The sequence below is a fragment of the Micromys minutus genome (assembly GCF_963924665.1).
Source record: "Micromys minutus genome assembly, chromosome: 3".
Classification (NCBI taxonomy): Eukaryota; Metazoa; Chordata; class Mammalia; order Rodentia; family Muridae; genus Micromys; species Micromys minutus.
This window is the reverse complement of record NC_137972.1, coordinates 6,352,256-6,370,899: the sequence shown is the minus strand read 5'-3', so window position 1 is coordinate 6,370,899 and position 18,644 is coordinate 6,352,256. Positions and strand designations below refer to the sequence as shown.

The following is an 18,644-nucleotide window of genomic DNA, read 5'->3' as shown; positions in this document are numbered from 1 at the left end:
TCCAGCCAATCAAATCTATCTGATCTTTGGTGGTGAAGAATAGTCATGATGCTTAGGGGAACAGAAGGTTCATCATGGAAGCTGCTCAGCTCTTAGGAAATCCCCAGCATCCACTTGGACCTTGAAATTTGAACTTAGTTTCACCCTATGATTGAAATAAAGTCTCAGGATAAACAGTAATACTCAGGAGGGGTTTCTTTGGCTTATTCCCAACAAGACAGGGAATATAAAAGTCACACATGAAAGATTTTAAAGGGTAATGTGGTCTTCACTGTGGCAGTGCGAGCCTAGAATGAAACATTAATGAACTGCCAGCCCATGGGGCCAAGTTTGACTTGTAATCTGTGTTCATGTCACTTGTAAATGAAGGACAATTCTTATGTCTTTAAATGACTTGTAAGACTAGTACTCAGTGGTCCAGAGAAATCACATGAAATACACAGTGCTTTGTCTCTGAAAAATAAATAGATTAAGTGGATGGGGACCTTGTTTCACTCTGTTTTCTTTCTCTCATATATCCAACTTCAGTGGAGAAGCCAGGAACCCAAAAATACAATTTGTCACGAACAAAACCAAAATACAACAAAAACTTCTTTGTTCTTTGTAACTAGAGAAGCAGGAAAGAGGCAACCTGTCTAGTGATTGTAACTAGACAAGCAGGAAATACCAGAGAAATGGTGATGAAGACTGAGGTCAGCAGAGGTTGAGTAAAGATTCCCAGCATTGCACCACCCTGCAAATGTCCTTGTGATGTCATCACAAAAGGGAAACTAGGAGTCAAAACTGTCCACCTTGCCTGCCACCAAACATGCCACCTGACACAGGAGAAGCCAAAATGTCCATGCAACACAGTAATAATACACTGTTCCTTTGTTTCCATAGGCAAGCCAACTGAAGCCTTTATTCTCCAGGGGTACCATGGCAACTCCCATTGAAGTGGCCACCTAGAGACAGCATTCTCTCCCAGTGATAAGCAAGAGGCTTGCCCCATCACCCAACTACCAAGGGAGCCACAGGTGAGACTAATTCCATCCCCTTGGATGTAAATGGCAGCCATCTACTCCTAACCTGAAGGATCAGCAAAGAAAGCCACCTCAAACAGAGGCAATGACCAATGCATGCCAAAAAACAAGATCTCCAAATGATCATAGGAAGTGAAAGGGGACAATTCCAAAGAACTATTCAACTGCCTGATTGCCTGATTTTATTTCTGTAATACTGGATGGCAGAATTACAAAAATAGCAAACAGACAGTTGCTTATGAGAGCATGGAAGTGTGTGTGTGTGTGTGTGTGTGTGTGTGTGTGTGTGTGTGTGTGTGTGTGTGTGTAAACAGGAGGAATCTGTGTGAGGGAAACCAATCAGAGCCTTGTGTATACAGGTGTGAGTACTTTGAGTGCTCTGCCTGTAATACTAGACTGTAGCTTTCAAAACACTGCCACAAAGACAAGTGGGTAGACCTGGCTAGAATCCATCCTCCTGGCCGGTATTTAATTAAAATCTTGCTTCAAATTTGGCTCAAAACTGTGGGACTGGTTTTTGTTTCTGTCTTGTAAATCTAAGGATTAACAGAAGCAACCTGTCTCCTGATGGTTGGCTCTGCTCCAGGTGCAGCTTCACCATCATGGAAACTCTAATCTGAGGATAGTCTATCTTGCCTGTTCCTAGGATCCAAAGAAACTGGGAGTTTCAACAACAGCCTATTTTTGGGCCTTCAGTTTTGAAGGAAGCTGAGATGTTAGATGGACAGACATTCCCTGAGTGATCCATGTGTATGTAGAACAAAACAGAGGGAAACAGACATTGGGATGCAGGCAGAGAAACAGCAGGCTACCATACTCTACATTCTATGAGCCCAAGTGAGCAGCCAAGTTCTGTTGCTTTTAGAAAAGTCAGTTTCCAAGTGCCTGTTACAAAACAAGAATGCTTCTTTTGACTTTTATCTTATAGTTTTTGGTCCAGCATTCTCAGCGAGAATCAATGCTACTATATTTAAACTGCTTTGACAATTTTTGAACACCTAAAATTCAAATGCCTCAAGAAACTCTGAAAATATTTTTGTCTTGGAGTCACTATTACTACTAAAACACCACAGCCAACAGCAAGACTGAGAGGAAAGGGTTTATTTCAGTTCCACAGTAATGTTCACCCTCTAAGGAAGTCAGGACAGGAACTCAAGTTGGGCAGAAATCTGGAGGCAGGAGCTGATGAAAAGGTCATGGAGGAGTGCTGCTTACTGGCTTGCTCTCCATGGTTTACTCAGCCTGTTTTCTTAAAGAACCCAGAACCATCAGCCAGAGAATGGCAACACCCACTGGGGTGGAGAGCATCAACCACTAATTAAGAAAATACCTAACACACTTAGCTATAGCCCAATCTTATAAAGGCATTTTCTTCTTCTTTTTCTGTCCATAATTTATTTTTTACTCACATTACATTCCAATTGAATCCCCCTCCTTTTTTTCCTCCCAGTCCTACCCTTACAAGTCCCTCCCCCCCATTACCCATTCTCCTCCCTTTCTCCTCATGGAGATCTAAGCTTCCCTTGGGTACCACCCCACATGGGGACACCTGGTCCCAGCAGGACTAAACATCTCCTCTCACACTGAGGCCCAATCAGGCAATCCAAGTAGGAGAAGGGGATCCAATACAAGGCGACAGAGTCAGAGACAGCCTGTGCTTCATTGTACGAGGACTCAAGCACATGAAGGCCAAGTTGCACATCTGCTACAATGGGGATTGGACTTAGGTACAGCCAGTGCTCTTTGGTTGATGGTGGTTCCGGCTCTGTGGTGTGAGCCCCCAGGGGCCCAGGTTAGTTGGCCCTGTGGGCATTTTCTTTCTTTCTTTCTTTCTTTCTTTCTTTACTTTCTTTCTTTTTTTTTTTTTTTTTTTTTTAAGATTTACTTATTTGTACAAGTACACTGTAGCTGTTTTCAGAAACCACTAGAAGAGGGCATCAGATTCCATTACAGATTGTTGTGAGCCACCATGTGATTGTTGGAAACTGAACTCAGGACCTCTCAAAGAGCAGTCGGTGCTCTTAACCGCTGAGCCATCTCTCCAGCCCAGCAGGCATTTTCTTAATCTAGGTTTTCTTCTCTCAGATGATATTAGCTTTTATCAAGTTGACATAAACCATCCATCATAATTTTTAAGAGACAAATGGAGACATTTTCTAAAATGTAGCATCTGTCTCTGTTAAGGAGAGAAAATACTCACATGTTGGACACCGTTGCCTGAATTACTAGTTGACCAGATCTTGCTCTGGTTTCCCTTTTCCAGGTCTTGTGAGCTCTGTCAAGGGAACTTAAACAAGACACAGACAGTGTAGTGCAAAGGTTGGGTGGAATTTATAACAAGGGAAAGTAGAACATCATGAAGGACCTGGATGGCCAGAGGAACCGCTATGCCAACCTGATGCATAGACTGGCTGTGTATGAATTCCAAAGGCTCATGTGGACTGAGTCAGTGGAGCAATGACAAAAGAAACATCCCTCCACTAATCTCAGACTACCATGCTTCTCCCAGGGCCAGAGATGACTCAGAGCTCTCTATATAGCATTTGTTTACAAACCTACACACACATAAATATTATTGTATGCATTTTAAGTTAAAATTTACCAACCTAATATTGGTTATGAAATCTTTACTATTACCTACATCATATTTTCTATTTTGTTGTTATAGATTATAGATTTTATTAAATTTTGAGTCCGCATAAAAATAATATGAAGATGGTATATCGATATATGTTATGTGTTTTGCTCCCATTTATTTCTAACACACATTTTTCTTATTAAATACTTTTTTGATATTTATTCATTTTTAGGTACATGGGTATTTTGTCTGCATGGATGTCTGTGAATCACGTGCATGTAATGCCTGTAGAAGTTAGAGAGAACATTGGATACCCTGGGACTAGAGTTGCAGAGGATTGTGGGCTGCCATGTGGGTTCTAGGAAATGATTCCAGGATCTCTTAATTAGTGCTAGTGTTCTTAACAGTAGAGCCACCTCTCTAGCACCTATTTTTATTAATTCTTTGATAACTCTAATTGTTTTGCTCACATTCCCCTCTTTCCCATCTCCTCCCAGACCCACCTGCTTCCCACTCCATACCCACCTGCTTAATTTTCTTTTTAAACCCAGTAAATTCTAACAGTCTTGCCTATCTATTCCTGGGTGTGCGGCCACCTACCAGGGCATGTTAGGCCCATGATGAAGCATACGTTCAGAAAAAGCTACTGATAATCCCTCTGCTAGTGGGTGAAACTTCCTGTCTACCTTCCCCTCCACGTTGTCATAACCTCTGTGGGTTCATTTGTCAATTGCTTTGTTGTGTTCCTAACACAATTCACTGTGTCTGCTTCCTACAGTCTTTACCACCCCTCTTTACAATGACGTATGTAGGTACAGCCTTGAGAGAAAACAGGTGTGAGGATGAAGGAATGGAAAGGTAGCTAGGTTGATAATGTGATTGTCATGAAAGCACGGTGACCCGAGTTTGTATCCCCAGACCCCAGATCTGGGTATAACAGTATAGCACTGTAAATTCAGGGCTAAGGTTAGGGGAAGACAGGCTGATCCCTGGAGCTCTGTGGTTAGTCAGTTAAGCTGAATTGGTGAGCTCTTAGTGAGAGGTCTTTTCTCAAAACTTAAAGTGGAAAGTGAACAGGTATGAGAGCAGGTATGACCTGTGGCCCTCACACATGCATGTGCACTTCTTAAGAAAACCGAGGAAGATCTGGAAAGATAGCTCAGTAGTTTAGCACAGCAGATGTTCTTCCAGAGCATCCAGCACTCAACTGGCAGCTCATAATCATCTCCGATTTCAGGCAATCAAATGCCCTCTTCTGGCCTCTTCTGGTACTGCATGCATATCCAGAGGCCTCCTGTTCTTCGCCTACAGAATAAGAGGGTCGCACGAAGGTCCTCTAAGGTAGCTTCAACCACTCAGAATTTAAGACGTGAGCGTGGTAACAGCTGGAAAAGCTGCCTTCAGGCAAGACACGTGGAAATTACTCATATGAACTAAGTGTGAGCTTCTGGGCACCCGTAGTCGGGTGTCAGTGAACAGAGTGCCGGAAGTGACCTTGCGGGCAGTTTTTCTTCCGGGTGAACAATACCTGGAACTTTCGCCCGTGTAGTCAGCCACCAGCCACCGGGTACCATGGAGGCCGCGCGACCGGCAGGAGCATTTGTGGTGGTGGGAGGTGGCATCGCAGGCGTCACGTGTGCCGAGCAGGTTCGTCCGCGCGGGCTCCCCCGTCAGGACCCCGTAGGCCGGGTTTGGGAGATTGCTGCCGGACCGCTTCACGGGTCTCTCTTCCGGTCCTTCGCCACGCCCCCTCGGCTGCAGCTGGCTGGGATTCTGCGTGTTGTGCTCTGCTGGAGCGATCTGGGACCCGGCAGAGTAGAAAGTGCCTGATTAGCTAGGAATCCAAAGAGGAGCGGGACACCGGGCGGAATGCTGTGCAAATGGGCGGGAGGCCTTGGCATTTGGACAGACATTTCTCCCACTTCTTAGATTTCCTTCACACGTGAAATTTAGTTTCTTGATAAGTGTCACGTCATTAATACATAATTCGGACGTAACCTTGAAGTCCAAAGATTTTCATGTCCAGCACAAGTTTGGAGCAAGGACTAGTGATGAGGAATTTTCAATTATAATAAACAAATGAATCAGGTGTGTTTATATGTACATATTTTAAAAAAAATCTTTTTTGTCGATCTTTAACCCCTGAGGTCACCAGAAATAGTTGAAGGAAGTGTTTTGAGTTGTTAAACTTGGGTGGTGTATCTTCTGTTTAACCATCAAGTAAAGAGTTCATAGTCCATGTTTAGTGGTCAAATAAAAACAAGTCAATGACATCACTGTGTTAACTTAATCTTAAGAGTTATAGGTAGGAGTGAATTAAGGTAAGGGGTAAATTAAGTTCTCTCAAACAAAGAGTGTGTAAAGATTTACCAGGTAGAGAAAAAAAGCATACTCCCCGGTGTAGCCTGCATGGGAGGAAAAAAAAAAGCAGTAACTTAAATTGCAAGCAGTGAAGCTGATAAGAGGATGAAACAAGGAAGACTGACAGAGCTCAGACCACATAGGCTGTTATGACATGCTCCGTGTAATGAAAGTCTGCAAAGAGATGGTTTTGAGCTGGGAAGTGAAGTGTTCAAATGAAAGCTTTCATAAATTCGATTAGCTACAGCACTTGTATCAAGGACAGAGGACAAATGGTTGACAGACGTATGAAGCAGGAAGCTAACTTGCAGATAGCTAGTTCTCAGGGGTATAAAGTTTTGAGGACTTGATCCAGCAATGAAAATGCAAGATAGATTACAGAACATGAAAAGGAAACAAAGGCAGAGATGGCCAAATAAAGGAAGTTCAGATAGGTCGAGTCAACTGACTGTTATATGTCCTATGGGCATGTGATTTGAGGATGCTGAGCTTCAGGGGTCATGAGGAATAGCAGGCAGGGAACAGGATCCAAGGTGATTGCCCTCCAAAGTGTGGGGGCAAGGTAGGAATAATGAAACAAGTGCACGTTAAGTCTTTGCATTTTATTAAACTAGTGATAAAATGGCTCTGACTTGCCTGAATATGTACTAGTCAGAGAGGGCGTTGGAAGACTAGGGAAAGAGTCAGGCTGAGGTTCTGCTGCATATCAGAGCCTTGCGTTAACTTCATTCTCAGTGAAGACAAGTAAAACCATTATTTTAAAGTGAATGGAAGTAGGACGTTTGATATTGTCTGTATAGCTTTGAACTGGTATGCAGAATGTGTCACCTGTGGTGGTTTTACGTGTTCAGGTCTTTGTCCACCTTTAACATGACTATATTGTTAAATATAGTCATGGTAAGGATTTACCATTACCAATGCTGTACCATTGTGAACCACACGCAGAATAACACACTTTACATGTGAAACACTGAAGGTTTATTACTTACACTACAGTATCACCATAATGACATCAGTTATTCAGTAGTGTCTAATGTCATTTCTTCTATCCTTCCTTTCTCTTTTTAAAATTTAGCTGGCTATGAATTTCCCAGAAGAAGACATTCTCCTGGTCACAGCCTCTCCTGTTATCAAAGCAGTTACAAACTTCAAACAGGTGAGAAATTCTGGAACAATTAACTGTGTTTACACAAATGTAACACGGTGGACACCCTTTCACTGAGTTTGTTTTGAGAAGTCTGAAGCTTTTTTCCCATTAAAAATCTCTATGTTCAATGTATATGTTACTTTAAACTGAACTAGAAATTTCTGAAGTTTTAACTTTTATCTCTTAATAAGGCAAATCTCACTGTGTGCATTCATATAGGTCTCTAGGTTCCTTGGTAACTCAAAAAAAAAAGTTAAGATCTTCTGAAAATTGGCATATTGCAAAAGCCATTCGATTTCTATGTAGTGTTTGAAGAGCAGCCAAGGTTAATCACTGATCTACAGGGTTCTGTGTTCCATCACAAATACTAGGGAGTTTGATCCTCCTGTACAGGTGTGAAGCATTGTTTGTGGTTGAAGATATGGGAGCAGAGAAGGAAAGGGTTTGAGCAGACCAGACGAGAAATGCTCCACAAGAATCTTAGCTGGAAAGGGAAAAGAGAATCGAATGAGATGATGTTGGGGTTTGTTTGTTTGTTTGTTTTTGTTTTGTTTTTTTAAGACTTGGTTTCTCTGTGTGGCCCTGGCTGTCCTAGAACTCACTCTGTAGACCAGGCTGGCCTCAAACTCAAAGAGATTCACCTGCTTCTACTTCCTAAGTGCCAGGGACCCTGGCTTGATAGTGATGGCTTTAAAGCACAGGAAAGAAGGGTCTAAAGATGACTATTACCTGGTAAAGAGAGTGGAGAAGCTAGAACGAATTTACGAAGATAGATATCTGTCAGTTAAACACTGGTTAAGTAAGTTGTGTTAGCTGAAACTTTGAGACCAGACAACAAAAAAGCACAGGCATGTGAAGCAGACAGTGGAGCTCAGAGTGTAAGTGGTGGAGCCCAGTTCTCACTCCACTGTATGATGTGTGTGTTAATCCACTTTCTATCAACATGACAACATGCTAGAGAGTGTCAACCTCAAGGGACAAAAGAGGAGGAAAGGGGTCTGTCAGTCCATGATTAGGTGGCTTTGTGTTCTCCAGCCTGTGAGAAGGTGTGTGGTAAACAAAGCTTCCCACTGCACATAAGAGAGAGGAGGCACTGGGTTACAGTGTTACTCTACAAGGAGCCTACTGTCCCTGCTTTAGGCTCTCTACCTCCTAGCAAGACTGCCGACCTTTAATCTGTGGGTCTTTGGGAAACATAAGAGATCAAACCACAACAGTGCAGTGGGCAAGCCTTGTTTGTGATCATGGAACAGTACTTAATAAGACAAAGGAATAGCTTCTTAAAATGTGCATTTGAAAGTCTGTTTGATCTCATAAAGGTTTCTAAAGTACTGGAAGAATTTGATGTTGAAGAACAGCCAAGCACCATGCTGGAAAATCGCTTTCCCAACATTAAGGTCATAGAGTCTGGAGTGAAGCAGCTAAACAGTGAAAAACATGTAAGACCCTGTCTTGTTCAATGATATGTTTGTGATGTTAAAGCCCAGGTTTTGCTTCTTTTCTTCTAAGCATACTTGTGTCTCCACCTTTATTATCTAAGCCCCTAAACTCTATAGGCCTGAGGCATCAGAGAATTTACCCACTGGGAAGTTCTGTGCTTTAGATTCTGATGGTGTTTATAGAATACCCATGATCCTGGGCCCAGCACAAGGTACCGACATACAACAGGAATAACACAGGGTACTTGGTCCTAAATTGTCAGTGTCCTGGGAGGACAGACTACATTATGATAGAATACACAAGGTACAGTTCTGAAGTTACCATCAAACCTCAAATGGCTGAGATCTATTAAGACTTTACAGTGGGAAGGTATAAAACACTTAGAATCACACAGTCTTCCGAGGTGGGAGGAAAAGATCATTTTAATTTGAGGTGTGCATAACCCTGAGATTTATTAATCTCTTAATGCAGAACTTTGTTTCGGAGGAGGAAGCCTAGTTTCCATTTATTCCCACATAAACTATGGCCAATGCTTCTCACCCTCATCGATTTGCTGTAGTCACTCTGAGCATGGAGCTCCCCGAGAGGCAGCCACTAGTAGATCATGGTTTGCTTTTGTCTAAGCCTTTTCCTTCTGCCTTTCTTTCCCTGTGCTCACAGTGCATCTTCACAGAAGATGGCCGTGAATATGGATATAAGAAACTCTGTCTGTGTGCTGGAGCTAAGCCAAAGTTAATCTGCGAGGGAAATCCATATGTACTGGGAATCCGTGATACAGACAGTGCTCAGGTAATGTCTTAAGAGGGGTCTGTGAAAGGGAAAGTGGGGAAGTGGGGTTTCACTGTGAATCGTGGGCCTCAGAGACCATGAACTCCCACAGTGTCATAGAAACAGGCAGTTCTGACCTGTCCTCATTCAGAGGCCACAGCATGGTTGTTTTACTGCCGCCTACTTCACTTTGTAATGATTACTGGTCTCAGCTAAAGCCAAGGTTCCTTGGGCTGTGAGAGGACTGAGAGATACAAAGACAGTGCTTGGCATTACCCTTATATCAGCACATGTTTATTACTCCATATTGGGGTTGTGAGATTTGCCACTAAACAGTAGAACAGTTTTCCAAAGGTAAATCATACTGAGATTCCCCAGTAAGAAATAGCATCAATACTTGCAAGGTCTTGGTGGGTGGAATCCTAGGACTTGCTGGGCTTGTTGCTCTGCCCCGTAACAGGCAACCCTCCCATGCCACTCCTTCCATGCAGCATGGCAGCCTCCATTTTAAATGATGTCAGGGTTTATCACCCCTTGTTTCCAAGAAGCTTTCTGGTTTCATCTCCACACCCAACAAGGATGTGATTACTTTCCATTTATATGATCCATATTCTTAAAAGCACATAATGATTTTCTCCAGGCTACTGTTGCGTTTGTTACTTGAGACTTAAGAAGAAACTAGCAGAGCCAACTAGCTTCTCATGAACAGTTAGGTTCACATTAACAGAGCACACTTGTGACTACTTTAGCTTAGCCTTCTAGTGACTCCCAGGAGACCCTGCTACAAAGGCATGGGTAGAAGGAAGGCATGTAATATTAACTGGGGTGCATATAGATGGTGTGCATTGGGGGGGGGGGTCTGCTAATGTGTCTTTAAACATTGCAGAGAATATGGATCAATTTAGACAGCAGTATCTGTGTTACAGGCTGGGAGGAGGGTGAGAAAGGCATGCTCTCCCTATACTATGGTAACTACTAGTGTTCCCTGTGCAGTTCCCTGAAGCAAGGCTGGGCTCCTCAGCCCTCCTGATGCTGACTCATGCCGTGGAGAGCCTAACCACACCATTGCACTGGCACTCCTGAATTGGACGTTTGCTAGTTATGAGTTATAATATAAATACCTGATATGGGCCCTGCTTCTCAGTCCCTAGAACTGCAGAAAGTGAGGGACCCTGGGGAAGCCTGTAACCAAGGCCTAACCCTAACCCTGCCCAAAGTAATGGATTCAGTCATAACTGGGTGTATGGTGATCTAGACAGTTCTCTTGCTGAGGTCCACAGGGCCTTAAAATGTGACAGAAAGGCAAGGGAACTCTAGAGAGGTGCTGCTCTCACCACAAGTGACATCCTAGACATAAGGTGGGAATGAGTGCCCTGGCACAGGGGGAATAAGTTTTATTTTGTCCCCCTGGAAAATACCCATGATGCAAATATAAGTGGTGCCTGTACGCTGTCAAAATGCAATCTTGTTTTTTCTTCCTAACACAGGAATTTCAGAAACAGCTTACAAAAGCCAGAAGAATAATGATTGTCGGGAACGGTGGCATTGCTCTGGAGCTGGTGTAAGTGTGCCTCTCACTAAAAGATCCTCTTAGACTGTAGGGTAGTTGGCAGAAGAGAAAGCACATCTTAAAGGAGAAATATGCATGCTTCACCCAGATTTTCAAGGAGAAAGCCCACTTTACTTTTTAGTTCTTGTGGAACTCCAACTTGCAGAAATATTCCCCTAAACATACAAAAGTCTTTGACCTGGGCAGGTTTGACTCATGTTCTACAAGGGAACGTTGTTTAATGGTATACATGTGTGTAGCTTTAGCAGTTTTCTAGTCACTGTGTTTATATTACCTGTGTAGCTGGCAAAACTCGGTTTGTCATACTGGTTAGGATGTGTGCTATCTTCTATCTTACTTTGTGGTTTGAGGAAATGAGAACACATTAATACAAAACATTTTCATCTTAAGAAATTTCAAGTTTAGTAACTACTGGGAGCTTGAGCAGGTGACAGTCTTTAGAACTGCATCCAGAGGTTAGCCTGCAAATCTCCTTCCAGCCCTTCTACATGAGCATCTCGAGGCCACGAGATGAAGCAGTGTGTTTCGTGCTCTGAGGTCCTACTCACTAATCTGCCTTCCCGCTTCCTCTGCAGCCAGATGAAGTGCTGCCTACAGCCTTTGTGGTTTACATGCGTGTCATCACTGGGCGTTCAGTGAAGCGGATAAGCCTGCTTTATCCATTCTTCTTTGGCTCTTCCTGTCCTGGAAGGGAACTACACTCCTCTCTACAGCCCATGTCCAGGACTTCTGCTGCACAGAACAGCTGTTACTTGCAGGATTTCTCCTTGACTTTCCCTACAGGAAACTGTACCATTCCTCCTAGGTATGAAATTGAAGGCTGTGAAGTAATTTGGGCCATAAAGGATAAAGCCATTGGGAATACATTCTTTGATGCGGGTGCAGCAGAGTTTTTGACTTCCAAGCTCATGTCTGAAAAATCAGAGGCTAAAATTGCACATAAAAGAACTGTATATACAGTTGAAGGTAAGTGCAGTATCTGGCTCAGTTCATTCACAAGTGAAAAGCTGTATTTTTTTTTTAACTATAAGAAAATTCAGTAAAATGTATTCAGGAGACAGGAATATGGGTATTTATTTCTTCATCTTTATATGAAAATTTTAGATTAGAAAATACAGAGGAACTGAAGAGATGGGTCAGTATAACTCCTGGCCTTTCAGACCTACTGCTCTTTCAGACAACCCGAAATTGATTCCCAGTACCTACATAGAAGCCCACCACATCTGCAACTCTAGTTCCAAGGGACCCAGCACCCTCTGCTGGCCTCCAAGGGAACCAGGAGCACAAGTGATGGGCAGATAGACATGCAGGGAAAACACCTGCACACATTCTTTTTAAAAGTCTAAAAGGGGGCTGGAGAGATGGCTCAGTGGTTAAGAGCACTGACTGTTCTTCCAGAGGTCCTGAGTTCAATTCCCAGCAACCACATGGTGGCTCACAACCATCTGTAGTGAAATCCAGTGCCCTCTTCCATGTGTCTGAAAACAGCTACAGTCAATGTACTCATATAAATAAAAAATAAAATAAAATAAATCTTTAAAAAAAAAGTGTAAAAGGGCATGGTGGCATGTGCCTCCAGCACAGTACACAAGTGCTGGGCTCTTGGTTCTAGGCTAGCCAGGGCTACAGAGTAATACCCAGTCTCCAAAGCAAAGCAAAACAAAATCTGAACAACTTCTTTTTAATTAATTAAAAATAGAAAATAGACACTTAATATAAATGGGGATTTTAAATAACGGACTGGCGCATTTGCAAAACAGTTGCTACAACTGAGCAGTGCCCATGACTATTTTCTACAAAATCCACTGAGAACAATACTCAGTAGTTTAATTATAATAATCTTCCAAGAAGTGTTTGTCTCATAAAATTCAAAGTCAATTTTCTAAGTTTTAGAGACAGTACAAATTGGCAGAGTTCAAAATCTTACAGCTAATTTTCGTACTCTTTAAATTAGCAAGTATGTAACACTGAGAAGACACACTGGGTGCTTACACATAGTGTGCATGCGTAGGTCACCTGCTCTGTGGCCGTGTCACAGAGCATTCAATGAAGAAAGCTGCTGACAGAGTGACAGTACCCCCATGCTGCTTGTCTGCGTGAGAACCAGGACACTGCACAAAGGCTCCGAGGTTCTGTGCCCAGCAGTTTTAAAATCCGTCTTCATTTCTTAGAAGCAAAAAAGGAAACCAGAACCAAATCTAAAGCTGACTATGTGGGCAGTGCCCTTGGACCAGACTGGCATGGAGGCTTGGCTTTGAAAGGAACAGAAGAGGTATGTGTTGGGGTCACTTGACGTATACCATGCAGGAAAGGCCTTCAAAGCCACTGTCCCAGTTGGTCATCCAAAATAGCAAATAGGAAATGTGTCTAAGACGGCTTTTGAGCCTTCTTTTTAACTGCAGAGCTGGAGACACCTACATGCAGACTACATGGATAACCACAGTTCTCAGTCTTCTGCTAAGTCTCATTTAGATGTTCACGCGGATCTTACAAAGGTCATTAGGTGGAGTCAAACATGAATTTCATATTTTTAACTGAATAAGCAGAAGACTTGCTATCACTTATCTTGACATATACTTTAATGCTTTAGGTTACAAAAAAAAAGCTGTCATTTAAATACTGCAGGAATACATATCTATTTATTTTGAAACTTTGAGGTTTAAGTGGGTGGAAGGGGAGCTGGCTAAATGGTATCTAATTGGGGATAGAAATGATATGACGTCATTCCTCCCAGATTCTCGACTCTCCTAAGATTGCACTTTAACATTTACGGAAGGTTTTAAGAGTTCCTCGGTAAGCACAGCTGCCTGCTGTCTCCCGGTGCTGCCTTCTGATACAGCACAGGGCCAGGTGGACCACACTGAAGCTCTGTAGATGCCACCTCCTGCTCACTCGCTCAGACTGAGGCTTACATCATTGTGCTGTGTTCGTCACTGTGAGGTGGCTGTCTACACAGCAGTCTCTCACTCTCTGAAGCATGCTGACCAGTGTTCATTTGGCTTCCAGTTTTCTCACAGTATTCACATTGAAACCAAATGTGAAGTAAAGAAAATCTACCTTCAAGAGGAATTTAAGATTATGAAGAAAACGTCCTTGTCTTTTCCAAAGGATCATCATAAGTCAATTACAGTTGATAAAGGTAAAAGGGAAAAGATTACTTAAATTAATCTTGCTGTATTTTAAACTGCACATTTGCATATAAAATATGGTGAAACAAAAAATAACATCAGTAACTACAGGCCCTCATTTCACTACTTATTGCATGAGTTTTCTGATAAATTCCACATTATACAACCTTCCGTCTCATTTGGGTTGACAGTACTTGGACCATCATAACCCAACCCAGTCAGTCAGTATTTCACAGATCAAAACAAAATAGCTTTCATCTGTAACATGCCTTCTATACTAAATTTAAAAATCTGTGTGTTTGGGACTAAGGGCTGATCCTGGGACTTATTCTTTGCCACGTGTGAGGTGTAGAATCCTCTACTCACAGAATAATCAACACTGCCATACGGAACTAATATTCCGTAATCGTCCAGTTTTTTGTAGGAAAAGGGATGGTAGAGTTCACAGAGAGACTGAATAGTGAGGAGAAACATCAAGAAGAAAAAGTAGGGGGAAGGAGAGGTGGCCCAGTGGTTAAGAGACTGCTGTTCCAGAGGTTCTGAGTTCAACCGTCTGTAACAGGACCTGATGCTGTCGTCTGCTGTGTCTGAAGAGAGGGACTGCGAACTCACATACATAAGTAAATCCTTTTTTTAAGGGAAAAGATAAAGTGTAGGATTAAGCGATGAGTGGCGTGAAGTAAGGATAGAAGGTGACCATGTCTGTGCCCATGGCCAGGACACTGCTTTGTCCCCTTGAGTACCAGGCTTTAGGAAGCTGCCAAACACAAGACTGTCATTGTGCTCAGTGTCATAGCCAGAGGACCTCCCTTCTGAGGCTATCTGGATAACTGCTAGACATGACACTTAAGGATCTTTTTCTTCTCTTTAAAGAACTGTGGCCTGTGTATGTGGAGCTGACCAATGGGAACTTATACGGCTGTGATTTCCTCATCAGTGCTACAGGAGTCACCCCAAACGTACACCCTTTTCTCCACAGAAACAATGTAAGGTGAATTCTGCCCGCTTACCTGTTTCTCAGTCCTAATCATAAGTGTCTAGTTTCAAACAGCCGTCGTCGTTATAAACTGTAACATGGCAGCCACGCTTGGTTTACAGCATCCTCGTCTGCTTAGCATCCTTAAGCAGTGAGCATCCAGCTTAAGATCATCTAGAGCCAGTGTCCAATCTGTTTGTTTAAAGTGACAGACTGACCTGTGTGAGTTCTCAAGAGTAAATCTCACGGGTTGTTCTATTAGCATTTTGAAATCTTAAAGAATGTTCTTCTGATTAGGGTTGGGGTAAAGATTGACTACTGAATATTTTTAATGTTTTTATTCTGGGACATTTGGATCTGTTCAGTAGGAACTGAATCCCTGCACAGTCTGCCTAAGTATGTACACTCCACAGCTTTTACCTTTCTGATCAGATTGGCATGTTAGCACATACAGGCCTGATTTGCTCATTACAATGAAAGGTCACTTTCTGGTTTTGTCATCCTTATGCTAATGGAAAACTGTTTAGTTTGACCTAGGAGAAGATGGCGGCCTGAGAGTAGATGACCAGATGCGCACATCACTCCCTGATATCTATGCTGCTGGAGACATCTGTACTGCATGCTGGCAGCCAAGTCCAGTCTGGCAGCAGGTGAGCCTGCATGTATAACCATGTGTCTGTCAGTCTGTCAGTTACTGATGAGTCCAGTTGTCTGTTCCAGCGTTTCTACTTTAAATGGGAAGCCATTGGAACTAATTCCTCTTGAGTAACTAGATTCCTACATTAAAGTTACTTAGTATTACAGTAGACTGAAGTGTTTTTAATTTATAAAGTTGTAGGCATTAGCCTTTCTCTTCTGATTAACCCCCCTCCAGAGCAATTATACCTTTATGTCATAATTTGATGCAGGGGAAAAAGTTCAAAATTAAGACTCCCCTTATTCTGAATCTCCTGGTTTCACATCCGGATTTGCTTTACATCACCCACAGTGCAGACTAAAGGAGTTGCAGACTCAATGACCTCTGTCAGATGTGTTCAACCCATGGCCACGGGCTTGTACCTTGGACAGCTATGAATGTAGCTGGGCATACATACAGTTTTGAACTTAGTTAAATCTTATGAAGTGTTTGTGATCCTTTCAAAACTTCATCACTCAGCTCTCTGGTATGAACTCTGGAGACATATCCACTGCAATGTCAGAGGTCAGACAGGCCCACTAGGTAGTTCCAGTCCTGTGGTTTTGCAGGCTCTTCTGATGCCTGGCTGTGTTTGGCTCTGTCTACTCTATGACAGAGACTTTGTTTCATCAAACCCTACAGAGACTAAGTAAAAGTCAACACTCCCTTCTGGGCATGCCCAGAGCTCATGCTGCAGCCGTTAATTTTTATAGGAGGTCAGTATTAGGTACATCCTCCACGCACAGCGTTCGCACAGAGGGGTAGGCAGATAGAGGGAACTGACCACTTAAACCAGCCTGTCCTCCCAATTGCCATGGCGCAGAGTTAGTGTTTGTTCCAGGTGAAGAACCTGAAGCTGAGGAAAGTTAAATATCTAAACATGTTATTAGTATTTTTCTCCTGTCACTTACTCCCGACACCATTATCCCTGTCTTATATCAAGAGAGTAAAAAGAAATAACTGTAAAATGTAACGAAAACATAATGAAGGAGAGACAAGCACTATAAAGAAGTTGAAGTGACTTGTGAGAATTGGTGCCTAAAGTCCACCTGTGTCTGACCAGAGTCACTCAGAAGCAAAGGCCCGGGCACCAGACAGACTTTGGAGCAGGAACTGACGACATTTTGTCCCACCTCATAACACCCAAATGCTTCACTAGTGAAAATTATATTCAAATAGCATTTTGATTGGTGTTCACTTGTGACCACTGAAGATAACAGTAGCTGGAACAAACTCATTGGAAGAACACTGAAGGGAACTTGTAAGACTGAACCTTTAGTGCAAAAGTAGTTCAAGTAGGTAAAAAAGCTCTTGCCACAGACATATTGAGTTCCCTGAACCCATGTAAAAGCTGGATTCAGCACAAGCTACTATAACTTAGTACTCCTACTGTGAGGTGGGAGTCCCCAGTGAGCCAGGAGGCCAGCTAAGCCAGAGTACTCAATGGAAAAGCAAGAAAACAGATGCCACCTCAAACAGAGTGGAAGTCGAGGACCCAAGGTATCTACTGACGTTCATACGTGCACCATGGCAATATCCCTGCTCACAAGTATGTCCTGTGCATGCACGGATTCACACACACTTTTCAGAGGATAACCAGAAGTCATTTCTACTATTTCAGATGAGGTTGTGGACACAGGCACGGCAGATGGGGTGTTACGCAGCCAAGTGCATGGCCGCAGCTAGCATGGGACAGCCTATTGACATGGACTTCAGCTTTGAACTATTTGCTCATGTCACAAAGTTCTTTAACTATAAGGTAAGACGACGTTAAAGGAATGGATATCCTTTTGACTTGAAAAGTATGGCAACTGTGGCCCCTTTTTCAAATAATTATAGTTTCAGTGATGTCAAAAATGACATTTCAGGGACTGCAAAAATTGCTCAGTGATTATTGCTAACCTTTCAAAGACCTGAGTTCAGTTCTCTGTTCCCACTTTAGAAAGGTCATGGACACCTCTAACTCACTAACACACTCTTCTGACTTCCATGGGTACCTATACACCCATGGCACAAGCACACACACATACACACACACATCATAAAGGAGCCAAGAACTCTGACAGATGTTTACTTTTTTTCAGTTCTCTTCATTCTGAGATAGGTCTTGTCTTTCCAAATGTGCCAACAAGTCTCATTTCATTATTTAATCTTTAAGCCATGATTGTAGAAAAATGTTCATTTTGTGTGTGCTCATTCATGAGCTAGCTCTAACATTCATAGAGACTTCACATATATTTTCTAGTTTTAAGATATTAAAGATGAATATAGTCACTGACTTGTTTTCAATGGTTGTAGGCTGTACGCAGCCTTATCTACAGAGTATGCTCATGCCATTTAAATGCTGTCTTTGAACTCCTCCACTGTAACTGTAAGGAATAGGGTTTTCTTTCTGTCTAAATTAACATGACCCAGATAATTTGGGACATTATGTTATTTGGGGGGAGTTGGAGGGAGCTGCTCAGAAGAATGACTTTTTCATTCTGCTGCAGGTTGTGTTGCTGGGAAAATACAACGCACAAGGCCTGGGCTCAAACTATGAGTTAATGCTGAGGTGCACCAAAGGACAGGAGTATGTCAAAGTCGTCATGCAGAACGGACACATGATGGGAGCTGTATTAATTGGCGAAACTGACTTAGAGGAAACGTTTGAAAATTTAATTTTAAACCAAATGGACCTTTCACCATATGGGGAGGATCTCCTAGATCCAAATATCGACATAGAGGATTATTTTGACTGAAATTGGAGTCTCTTCAGGAATACAAAGTGCGAAATAAGGAGAAAAGAAAGAGCACGGGGGACATAACAGCCACACTGAGTGAGCACTCAAGTAGAGAATGCAGAAGCCAGGTTCAAGGTTGTAAAGAAATAAAGAAATAAAAACAATTCTTAGGATGAATTCATTTAATGACTAATTTGCAGGTGAACATTCCTAATACAGAGTTGACAATAAACCTTGACTCATACAAATGCACCA

At 42.5% G+C, this 18,644-nt stretch overlaps 1 protein-coding gene across 1 annotated transcript; it reads left to right on the top strand.

Annotated features, from left to right (window-relative positions):
* Window positions 1-5,106: 5,106 nt before the first annotated feature.
* Window positions 5,107-18,637, top strand: PYROXD1 (pyridine nucleotide-disulphide oxidoreductase domain 1). Its single transcript, XM_080913915.1, has 12 exons — window positions 5,107-5,247; window positions 7,037-7,117; window positions 8,428-8,547; window positions 9,209-9,337; window positions 10,804-10,877; window positions 11,692-11,852; window positions 13,058-13,158; window positions 13,893-14,025; window positions 14,888-15,000; window positions 15,518-15,640; window positions 17,288-17,425; window positions 18,159-18,637. Exons 1-12 carry the CDS (start codon window positions 5,173-5,175, stop codon window positions 18,405-18,407), a joined length of 1,497 nt encoding a protein of 498 aa, XP_080770041.1. The 5' UTR covers window positions 5,107-5,172; the 3' UTR covers window positions 18,408-18,637.
* The last annotated feature ends 7 nt before the right edge of the window (window positions 18,638-18,644 follow it).